This window comes from Accipiter gentilis, chromosome 14, assembly GCF_929443795.1.
Source record: "Accipiter gentilis chromosome 14, bAccGen1.1, whole genome shotgun sequence".
NCBI classification, from domain to species: domain Eukaryota; kingdom Metazoa; phylum Chordata; class Aves; order Accipitriformes; family Accipitridae; genus Astur; species Astur gentilis.
Window position 1 is genome coordinate 4,915,174 of NC_064893.1, and position 12,536 is coordinate 4,927,709.

The window sequence follows — 12,536 nt, forward strand, 5'->3', positions numbered from 1 at the left end:
AATGCTACAACTACTATGAAAATTTCAGTAAGCCTGTCTGCTTTCCTATAAATCTAACTAGACATTTGTCTCTTTAGTTGTCCTTCTGTATCACATTTATTAAAGGTAAATAAAAGCATGATGGCTTTTTATATGACATTAATAGCTTGAGAGATTTTATAAATCTGTGAGTACAAATGTACAACTCGCTACAGCAGCAGTGAAGCAAGTCTGCCCATCTGATGTTTTCTGACTTAGACTTCAGCTTTAAGATCACGCTGCTCATTTGAAATTAACTCATCTCCTGTTTCTCTACTGTTGTATGCTGGGTAACTTCTGCTGTTCTGTCAACTTCTGACATCAGTGTTTTTCTAGTAGCCCATACATCCTAACATAGTAGCTTCATCAAATCTTGCAAACTCTTGTCAAAAGGCAAATTCAATAAAACAAAATAAACTAAATGGAAACCACTCAGACTCATTCTGACCAGCCAGCTCTTTTTCTTCAGTCTGAATCTTCAGTAGTATCAATAACACTTTGAACTAGATTTAAGGGGTGAGCTGGCAACTGGTCAAAAAGGCAATCGTCACTTCTAAGTTCACAGCATAAGGTTTGTTGCTTGCTTGGGGGGTTCTTTTGTCACACATTTTATGTCTCCCTAGCTGCACTGCCTACAAACAGAAGCTCTTTTGCTTCCCCGGTAAGATTTTTAAGTGAGATTTGGGGGTTGCATTAACAAGACAAACCGTAAGCTATAAATGGTGTCTCCAACCTGCCCACTAATATTTCCATGCGCTGCTGCTCATGAGCGATCATTTGCTCTGCACATTCATGCCTCTCTGGCAGACAAGCCTGCTGCTGGTATGCTGCAGCACATCCTCCTCAGCAGAAAGATGAGTAACTCCCACAGAGCACTTGAGCAGGGCTGTGTGAGAGGAGGAGAAAGATGTACAGAAACCAAATGCCTACAGTGGAATAGAGTTCAAAAGCTTAACTGCAAACTTTTCCCCTAAATACTGATCTAAACTATAAAGACAACAAGTGATCATTTTCTCGTAATACCTCCATCCTTATTAACAATCAGGCTCTTTTTCTTTTTTTTAAAAAAAGGAGGTTGGTGAGACTTAAGGTTGTGCAAGACATACTTTGATCTGCACCCTGATGAGTGAACATTCCCCTTTGCTGCTAGCCCAACTAATGAAGGGATAAAATTAGCTTTTATCCCTGGCACTTTCTTTAGCAAAAAAACATGCACTAATCAGCCGTCCTCACTAATCAGTTGTCTGGCTAATGACCTTTTGCCTTAAAACACTAAAATTTCTGAATGATGTAGAAGAAAAAAATCCCAACACAGACTGGCCCCTCTTTACGGGTCTTAAGCCTGTCATCTGGAACTGGAGACTGGAAGGTTAAATGGCAAATCTGTATCCTGACTGGGCGATAAATCTATAATCAAAAGGCACAAGCCTTGACACCTCAAGATGTACTTCATTACTACACAACTAAATGATTTTTTTTCCCCTCTTTCTTTTTTGTAAACTAGAAGCAGATGAAAAAAATTGCCTAAGTCCCTCATATTTTGCCTGTGGAGAAATCCATTCCACATCTGTGTTCAAGTGTCAGTTAATTTCTTACTTTTTTATTAATGCCTGAGCAGGAATTCAGAAGTTGAAACCATTTGCCTTCCCACTCCACCCCCCCCGCCCCCCAACTTCAGGGAACTGTAGCTCAGAAAGAAAATTGGAAAACCACTCCATCAGCCCACATAAACACACACATGAATCCCTAAAAAACCCTCCAAAACAAAACAAAAACCCCAGAAACACAGCAATAAACATTCCATCGACCCCTCCACACCAAATTCTCACTGTACAAGGCAGACCTTCCTCCTCTTAATATCATACTTCAACAGTGTTTTAAAAGAGCGGATTTTAAGGCCTGTTTCATCTTCCTTCTGTGCCTTCTTTAATGAGGCTTTTTTTCTTCATGTATTAAGAAGGTGGAGCAAATGCAACCCTGGATGGCTGAGAAGGGTTAGCAACAGATGAGATGTCCTGCGGAAGTTGCTTTGCAGAGGCCTGTGAGAGTTTTGATCTGCAATGCAACTGCCCCCTGGTTTTTAACTTCAGAAAAAAGATTGTATTACCTCAACCCTCCCCCTTCCCCACCCTGACAAAGCAGTTCTCCCTGGGGATGATGCAAGGCAACAAATAAAATTGCATTAGATTTGACAGCCTTGACAGCCTTCCAACTTTGCATCCCAAAATGAACTGGCAGTCGATACTCACGGTAATGAGGGTCCATGTAACCGTTTCGGGGGTCCATGGTAAAAAGCGTCCCACGGTAAGGTACAGAAGGTTCGGGAAGGTGCGATATAGATCCATGGATCTCCTTCTTGATTAATGAGGCCCTTTCCTCGCTCGACGTGGAAGGCTCTTCACTGATCTTGCCGAGGCCTTGCCCACCCTGCGGCTGCATTGTGATCGCGTTCCTTCTCTCTCTGTGATAGGTCTGCCCAGGACTTTCATCCTCTGCAAAAAAACGAGGGAGAAGAAAGAGAGAAGGGAATGAGAAAGAGCACTTTTAGCCCATTTATAGCAAATGCAATAAAGAAAAGTTCTCCCCCGTCGTCCCCCCCGTCCCCGTCCCTCCTCCTCACTACCCCCTCCTCACGGTGTAAGTTTGTGAGAGTAGGTGCATGTGTGGCTATGAGAGATGGTCTGGGGAAGCCCGCCTGTTCAGAGCGGGCAGCTGCTGAGCGGTAGATCATCGTCACCCATGCGCCGATGCTCCTACCGGCAGGGCTATCAATCATGTGGTAACAGACACAGGCTTGCTGTTTTCTTGCCTCTGGGACAAGGAGACTGGGAGTTTGGGCTGCCTGATGGGGAGGCAAAAAACAATTTGTCACGAAGAGGAGAAGATGAACCCTGCCGGCTGGGCCTAAATCAAACTTAGCCACCCACCGCTGCTCTGCAGCCCAGCTCCAGTCCCTGGAGGTTTGCTTGTGCAAGAGGCTGGAGCCTCGCAGGAAAGTCATTAGCAATCAGAAGTAAGGTGGGCAACAATAAAATGGGTAAAATTGCTCAAGATACAGCAGCAGCAGCAGGCAGGCACAAGTGAGGCCACCACTCTAACACTGTCACAGATACATGTGCACGCTCCCCTTCCCTCTTCTTCCCATATCCACACAAACCCAAAACCTCTTTGTGAACAAGGGCAAAAGAAACAATTAGGAGGGTCAAACCCAAGCCCTAGTCTGGAGTAAGCCTCTAGAGCTGTGGTACCACTTGTGAGGGGAGAAGGGCCTCCTGACCATGGCTCCACCAGCCTCCCTTGCAGGCAGCACCAGAACCAGGTGCGGAACCAGCCCTCTGCTCCCACATGGATTTTAACCCCCGAGGACCGTGTGCATCCTTCAAAAACCAGACCAAATGGTTGTTTCTCAAAAGCCAGATTCATGTTCCCAGGTACATTTCACACATGCCGTGTGGCAGAGGGATTTTGTTAGCTACCGTAAATGCTTTCCTTAAGTTGCATTATTTCTTTAAAATACACAGACGTTTCTCTAAAGAAGCACGATTGAGGGCTGTAATCCTTGGCCAATACCCATGCTCCAGGTACAGCCCTGTTCAACCATGCTGCACATGTGGCTGTACACCAATACATCTTGAAGTAAGTGATAAATATGCTTAGCTTCAGAAGTTGCTCAGCAGTTCTAGTACACGAGGAACCTCAGATTATTAAACACCAGGCACAAAAAAGGTAACTAGAAAGGAAATGAAAACACCCCTAAGAAATAAAACTAAAGTACAATTACTCTACAACCCACATGGGAGGAAGGATCATTGACAACAGTGCCAAGAGATTTGAGGTCAGGGCTAAATTTTCCCCTTGCACCTTGCCCTGGTGTACACATTCACACAGAGAAAGCACCAGCCAGCAATTCACCAAGAGACTACTTTCACCAGGCCTGACACCAGCATAACTCAACCTATTTGCCTTCCTATGAATCAGATTAGAAACAGGCTCCATACGTATAAATACCTGGAGTTGAATTTTGGCCATTATGTGCATAAACTAGCTACACCATTGCTTTGAATGCAGTGCTTACTAGGCTTCTCCCTGCCCCATCTCGTCCCAAATAGCAACAACAAGAAAACCCAACAGCATAGCCTATTCAGTGCTTAATTATTTTTCTATCTCCAAGTATTACAGCAACCGGGGTCTGCTGACTTATCAGAGTCTTCCAGGGATTGAATTCTTTCTATAGCCAGCAGTAATTCTCCATACAGAGCATTTCCAGGGTTGGGTCTGAGCAGAAAGAGTTAATGGAAATGGACAACAACACTGCAGAGTTTAAACCCTTTGCCCTTTTCTACTTTTTATTAATATGCACAGGCACCGGTCCCTGCTCTGGATTAGCAGGGTTTAAGGTTTCAACTTTTTACACTGAAGCTGGTTTTAGTTAGAGAACTGCAAAAGGGAGTCTAAAACTTTAGAACTTATATGAGGTTTTTAGAAAGCTGCTTGTATAACTGAAAAATAAAAAATTAGTCACCCCAAAGTCATATTTTCCATCACATTTCTCTCTAGCCCAATTCTTTTATGTTAAATTTCAACCTAGAGTGAACTTTCACTGATGAGATGTAAACTCTTGTAAAAATAGGGGATTACACTCCATTTGAAATCCTGACAGACTCTTAAAGCAGAGCAAGCTAACCTGTGCTACCACAGTACAGAAAGCAGCAAGCTGGAGTGATTTGTGGGGCTGTATAATCAATCTGAGGATCAGATAAGATTTCAGTTCTTTTACACTTCCATATAAAGATAATATTCGTTAAAACCGCCATCCTGGGATACAACAAGAAGCTGATGTCTGTCTGCAGGCTCCACTTTTATTCTTTCCTTCTCAAAACATGCATGTGTCATGAATCAAGGTACTAGTGACTGCTATAGAACAAGCTCATTTTCCAAATTGCTGAGTGAAATTCAAAACCTACTTTCAGTAACTTTGAAACTTAAGGAAAAATGTGTTTTGTTTTAATAAGCTTTCCTTTTTTTGGTTCCTTGGGGGAAGGAGAGGGGAGAGGAAAAAAAAGCAGTATTTTTCCTTCTGCAACCACCATCTCTTTCCCCATTATGAAATTACTGCCATGTGCTGTTAGAAGTCAAACATTTCTGTACATTGTCTGCCATGTAAAAATTTCCCCAGAAGTATTTTTAAGTAAACAGGATGGCATTTTTGCAATAAGGCATATTCGACAGCCAAACATCTCGCTAAGCTTTTACTTCAGGCTCCGCACCACTGAGCTGCTTTCAATAGGGAGCAGATGAGAAGCTTGACAGCACCCGCGCTCTAGGACACGAACAGGCAAGTGGTTTGCAGGAGCTCCCCGGGCACTAAGCGGGAAACTCCTCTTACAGTAATGCTACTGACTCTCACAACGGCAGGCGAGCCACTCCAATGCACCAAAAGGCGAAAACTGTCTCGTCTTGTTCTGTTTCAGCTGAATCGTTCAATAAAGTTTTAAGAGTAAGTGCAAGCAAGCTGTGCCAGGCCAAATTATTGACAGAAACATACTGTCCACCATGGCAACAAGTGGGACTCTACAGCAAAAATGTAAGCAAACAGCCCACTTCTCCAGCAGCATCTGCCAAAGGGGTTTACAGCCAAATACGTGACAACTGTTACTGCTCTGCTCACATTTTAGAAGCAGCCAGCTTTAGGGCCAAAAGAAACATCCGATTTACTAAAATCTTGCAGAGATGAATACCAAAGTTAAAGGCACTGATACTCCCTGATCTCCACCTGCTTCCCACTGGTGGGACCCCACTGACTCCAGCATAATTCACCCCACCTTTTGCAGGTCTAAGAGAGAGGGGTTAAATAAGAAGAGAAAAAAAAAGTAATCGGGCCCCAAGAGCAATCTGCATAAGCTTCTCTTTCTTCATGTATACTCAACTCTTAGCAAGCCAGTACCCTGAGACACGTTACAAGTGCCCAGCCTGGAATGATCATATTAATCCAAGATTTTCCCATCCACTGAGAAATACCTGATTTAGTCCTGCTATTCTGATCAGAAGCAGTTTTTACTACAAGTGCTGAGCACCAAGGAGCACCTCACTTAACAAGCTTTTTCAAAAAACTCGCACTGGACAGCATGCCTGAATAAACACACTTTTCATTGCTCAGCTGATTTACCCAGAAAGTTAAAAATCAGGACAAACCAAAACATACTGCAAAAACCCATTAAAATTTCTGTCCCTGTTGAACTTTATTTTTTTTTGCCTTTTTTTTATTGTAGACCAAGAAGCTTTTTTACCTTAAACCTCTTACAGTCAGCAACTAAAAAATAAGTTGAAATCTATTGATACACCACATGAAAAATTAAGTCTCAACACACTTCAGAGAGACCCCTACTTAAACAAGACAATACATAAACAGATTTAACTGGGCTGGTGTTAAGTTTCATCACCGCATTTCTGCATGCAACTTGCAGAGAGCATTACTGTCTCAAGAGCGATCTGCCGACACACTTTGGCTGGGTAAGAGAAGAGACAAGGTACTTACAACTCAGTCCAAGAGACCCTGGCTGATGCTCCCTCCAACCTCTTCTCTTGACCAAAATTCTCTGGCTACCAGGACATGGGCATTCCTCCCTCTCTTTCCCCTCTTTCTCTCTCCCCCCCCCCCAATCTCCCTCCCTCCCTCTCAGAGGCAGTGCTTCTCCCATTAGAGGAATTAAGAGTGGTTGGTGCCATGCTAAATTTAACAAGCTCATTAGTATTCTTCCTGTGTGCTTCCTAGTGAACTCTCCCTATTCAAGCAGCTCTCTCTAGCTGAGGGGTCAGGCGGCTAATCATTAAATCAAACTAATGTCACCCTATCACAATCGGCCTAAGAGAAGGAGGGTTTATTATTTCAGTTTATGCTAAATAAACGGTTTTACAAATGGTCTCCAAGCAAGGTCAACAGCAGCTTCAATTACAAGACAAACTTAACAAGAGTTGCTATAAACCAAGTGCTCCATATTGACCTAAGCACAAGCTCAGCTCCGCATATTGCCACTAGCAGGATTGTACAGGAATGCATATTGTAAAATAAAGGAAAGGGTAATCTTTTCTTTGCCAGAATTTGTGACTGCACAGAGACTGCTCATTCACCTCTCCCCAACCAGCTTGCTGCTCAGCTCAATTCACCCCACACAAAGGCTGAAGACCAGACCTCAATGGACCGAGTGAAACATGTTCAAAACTAGGCTCTCTATTGTGACTGAATTTCTTAACATCTTTTCAAAAAGCGGAGAATGCCTTGAGGCTAAAGGAAGAAACAGGCTAATGGTGAATTGGGAATACTGAGCAAATTTCAGAGCCCTTTCCTCCTAGCTTTTGAGGTTGAAAGCAAGCTCTTTCCTTTCAAGTTTCAAAGTCCTTTTTCCTCCCGCAGTGTCACAGAAGGATTTGAAAAGAAGGTAATTGTGCTCACAGTCCCCCTGATCAGAGCTTACGTCCTATTTCTGGTATTTCAGAATACTTCTTGCAATAATGGTGCATATAGCTCAATCCCTTAACCGTCCTGCACTCTGCAATTGCTCATTAAATGAACAATTGCTGGTATAAAATGCCTTTTATGTTCAAGGTCTGGATATAAGATAAGCATTCTAGTACTCTAAATTTGGTTTACTAAGGAAACTCTCCATCATTAAATTACAAAACTGAAGTCAGAATATCAGTCTTTCCCAGAAAAGTAGCATTTTAGGTTGCTGTGAGCCAGAAGGAAAGGGGAAGATAGAATGTAAAAAAAGATTGACTACTTAGATTCTTAATAGAATAGATACCTAAGTAAGAAAGCAATTTCCCTCACATTTAAGACAGTCTAAGTTTTTGAGACTCGGTATTTTCTTCTTTGAAATGATGCAATAGAGCAATTGCCAGGCTCATTAGGACATGCGTATCTGCGCCTTCTTGCATACACACACTGATCACTACTCTGACCATCTTAAGAGCCAAGCAGGAGGAAACACATCTGTAGGACTGTGCCTGCCTTTAAAAACAGCGCATATTGTAACCAAAGTTTTGTTTTCGGTGGGTACAGTCATTTAAATTGGGCACTCTTGGTCCAAAGTTTGTTATTTTCCTGCATTTGGAGCAACTGCACGTGAAGTACACACTCTGGAAACACTAACACAGATATGAAGCACAATGCTCATAATTGGTTTTAAAAATAGACTCCAACCATATGAGAGGCTACAAAATCTGTTAGATAACAAGTACAGTACTCACTTTATTTGCAATGCTTAAGCATACCTTATATAAGACTTTTGTGCTTATAAATAGCATACATTAGCTGAGCTTACCACTGAAAATGTATAGATTTATATTCCCATTTGTAATGGATTTTCAGCTTAGTTATTTTCCCATTAGCATATGTATAGTATTTTCCAAGAACTGATTTGTGACCTTTGGAACATGAACACAGAGCTCTTTTCTCTGGTTTTTTTTGTTTGTTTGTTTTGAGAAACCTGTTATATTCTTTTGTTTGTCATCTTTAACTTTCACTGGAAGAAAAAGGATTTATCAGCAAGGCAGAAAGCAGACCCAGTCCTGACAATACCTACATAATACTCTGCCCCCCCCCCCCCCATTTCCCACAAGCGAGATACACGTTCATTTTTGTTGCACCTACAGCACAACTCAATTCAGTCTTTCTTGAAAGTACAGAGGAAGCCAGAACACAGTGCATCAATACAGTTTCTACAACTTTCAAAACAGAGCCTGATCCTGTGCTTCTCTGGGTTGATGGCAGGGCTCCCACTGACCTGGAGGAGGCAAGACTGAGCCTGTACAAAGCTCACATTGCTTCAACACTAGATCAGCAATGCATTAATATCAGCTGAACATGGCTCACAGCCTTTTCCAGCTGTGCACGTAACTCCTCCCCAAGACTGCTGGGGAACCTACTAATGGTATGAAGCAGCTTAAAATTCAGGTAAACTTTTTCAGACACCTAGATCAGAGAGAGCCTTGTTAATAGCAAAGTCTTTACCTCAATTTCTTGATCATCCAGATGAATTTACACTGCTTGGTGCCTCCCCAGCTGCTCCCAACTAAAGCCAAGTGGCTGAAGGTAAACAGACATATATGAAATTACACAAACTAAAACCACCTTTACCATTTCATACAAGCAAACACCTACCAGATTTAACCAGGAGTCTACATCTACAAACCCCAGTATCAGACCGATAGGGAGATGCTAAAAAAAAATCCTACTGAGGGAACACAAGAGGTAGCTGCAGACACAGCTACCTACACACAAAGGCACAGGGTGCTGTGGAAATCTCCTTGTCAGTCCCAGGACTCTCACCTTCAGAAGGCAGATAAGGACGGCAGGAGGCAGAGCTGGGCTGCCGTGCACCTGATCCTACATCTCACTGATCATGCAGAACATGGGGAAGAAAAGGAGTAGCATTTGGGTGCATGCCTGAAGTTACTGACCTGGCACTCGAGGCATCCCACTGACTTCAATGACTGTGAATCAAGCTGCAGAAGTTGATTGCTGCAAGCTAGATTCCCATGGCATCCTGTTGGCCAAGTTTGCCTAGAGCTGCCCAGGTGAACAGCCAGCCAGCTGATACATGGAGCCTGAGCCTCTGCAATGCCCAGCCCCAGCCCACAGGGCTGCGAGTCTCAGGGAACCTAATGGAGGCACTAATTCTCAGCAACTTGCAAGGACAGACTCCAGAGAAGTGGGAGTCTCACTTTTGAACAAGTCCTCTCCCAGCCCATTTCCACACAGACTTTAAAATAACAAAAAAACAAACTATTTAAATCGAAACAGCTGAAAACCATTTTCTCCCTTCCCAAGTTCAGGGCTACGTGTTTCTCCCATGGCAGACAGTGGATTATTGCAATGATACTTAACACCGCTCACAAGCGCAGCCCCCAGCACTCTGGTTTTGGTGTTAGTGACGACATTGACTGCTGCAGGAGAAACACTAAACCCTGCACCCAGGTACAGAGCGGGTGGTAAGCTTTTAAGTTTACCTTTACGGGGCCTACCAGGCCCAAATCCTGCTTGCTTTACTTGCACCACAATCCAGGGGATTCAGTGAAACTACTTGTGCAAGTAGAGCAAGAGGGATTCACATCCAGCATCAGAAATGCTCCAACCATTGGGCACAAATGGTCTGTGCCTGGAGAATGTATTGGAGATGTTTGTTAGCATGTGGAAATGCTGTATCGTTAGCTTGATGAGAAAGGGAGTCTTGGTAGTAGAAGTGCTTTGTAGTTTCAGTTTTCTTTCCAGACAAGAAAAAAAAGAAAGCCTTAATGCAGAAGTAGAAGACATTTGAAGGTAGAATTAATTGGCAAAATTAACATGTAGTGTGTGATTTCTCCTTTTAAATTTGCAGAACTAGAAGGCGGGCAAAAACATCTCCCTTTCTTAGTATAGTAAATTTTGTGGTTTGGTTTTGCTACTTGAGGATTGGGAAACTCACACAAGAAAAAATCTCTTCTAAAAACAATCTTTTTCATTTCCCTGTTTAAATACAGTGTTCCACCTTACAAAAATCAGTAAAGACTGCAACTTACTGTGTGACAGCCCCAGCAAACTAGAACATTTGCTCCAAGTCTGCTGATCAGGGCTAAAACTCAAGCTTTGCACTTTCAGAGTACCTTCAGGATTATTGCTCTTCTCTAATATTTAGCCTCTTCAAAGAGCCAGCAGACTCAAATATAACTTAGGGAAAGACAACTACGGACATCAGGATCTGACTATTGGCAAGCATTTCTCAGAAGGGAAAAGCTCCTCAGCCTCTTGCAAAACACTCAAAAGGATCCTGATTTGAAAACATTATGAAGTTCCTTCCATTAGCCAGTTATTAGACTGTTAGTCACTGCTTACTTTGAGCAGGCTAATTAGTTACATCAAAGGCACTACAATAAATTCCCAGGAGGGGTTGGGGGGGGGCGCGGAATATGTATTTCTCAACCATCTAATAGCGCATTTATGCCTATCTGAGGGTAACTGCCTCATTTCACTCAGACACTGGGGGACATATTCTGCAGTGCTGTCACTTTCTACCAAGCCAGCAGCAACACCGGGCCTTAAAGCTGTTTTACAAAGCTGTTTGTAGCCCGATATAAATTTGGTTAGCCATGCTTAGAAGCCACAAAAGAGTGAAAGAGGAGTTACAAACCCTTTGGTGCACCGTCTCCCTTTGTCAAAGCCAAGGCGTCTGGGCTGTAGATGTTACAGAATAAAAAAAAGTTACTTTAGTGTTACATACAGAGTTGATACTTCTTCCCTTTTTCCTTCAGTGGGTTCAAACTGCTAAATGCAATCATTAGCCAATCACCAAATAGTTTGCAACAACTCAGAGCCATGGCAACCCTTTAGTTTAGATGGCAGATATCACCTATTCATTGCAAAATTTATTTATTGCTGCATCCTTTTGCACAGTTGCAGTAAGAGTCAGTGTTTCCATTATATGCCTGTACTTCTGGCCTCTGAAGCATACCAGTTGTTTAAAAATATGTTATGGGTTACTCTGCCCTGATTTACAGTGGCTGCAATCTCATTCGTGGACAATGATTTCATCAAGGTCTCAGGGCAAAATTTGAATGCCATATAAATTTTTTTGTGTGCAGATGTATATGTATGTGTATTTCTATACACACATGTGGTCACCTGCACTCACAAATTCAGCTCCCACTTCCATAAAATCCAACGGATTTCAGATGAGGCTGTGTGATACATGGATGTCTGCGTATAAGCATCCACATAGGCACGCTGGAAACCTGAACACAGAAATTAAATTTTCACACTCCTCATCAGTAGTCTAAGTAATTCAGGAGAAGAATGCTGTAAAACAAATGCAAGACTTACAGCGAAGGATGTTTTCAAGCAAAGAAAAAACCTCCCCAGAAAACTGAGTCCTGTACACAAAACAATTTAATGCTTTGAATGATCTTCTGGACATTAGTGCATTAGTTAAAAACTACACAGCTACTAATCCACAGATATCGTCAAATATTTGTTTTATCAATGCTGCTTCTCCCCCAAGAATTTCATACTCTGAGAACACCAAGCCTGACACCATCTATTTACCTATCAAGTAGACGCAGTAAGTGTTAAAGTTCAGAGGCTGTCTTCCCTGCCTGGAGACACCTCCTTACAAAGGAAAAAAATCTCTCCTTAGGCCTTAAAAAGTGCTTGACATTCCCAGAGACCAACCTGGGTTTGGTTGTTTGGTTTTTTTTTTTTTTACCCCCCCTCTGCTCACTTTCTTCTCAGTTGTCTCCACTAAGGAAGATGCACGAGCTCTGCCAAAGATACACACTGCCATACTACCTCACATAGTTACCATCCCCACATTTTAGTCATCAAAAATACTACTGTCAGCCACAAGCAAGTGTCAGACTGGGTCCAAGGATGGCTGCATGTGAGTAGTAGGCAAAGGGGGATGGAGAGTAGAGAGCCTGGAAGGAAAGGAAGGCGCAAATTCTTTATACCATGATCACCACTCCCCTCACGTAGGGGAAGGAATACT

General features: G+C 42.7%; 1 protein-coding gene across 2 annotated transcripts in view; it reads right to left on the reverse strand.

Moving 5' to 3' along the window:
• The window catches only part of GLI3 (GLI family zinc finger 3), a 210,176-nt gene that overhangs the window by 140,115 nt on the left and 57,525 nt on the right, over positions 1-12,536 (reverse strand). For both annotated transcript variants that reach the window (XM_049816123.1, XM_049816122.1), the window contains exon 3: positions 2,268-2,510. In XM_049816123.1, the coding sequence (XP_049672080.1) occupies positions 2,268-2,510 (243 nt within the window). The remainder of the gene's footprint in view (positions 1-2,267; positions 2,511-12,536) is intronic.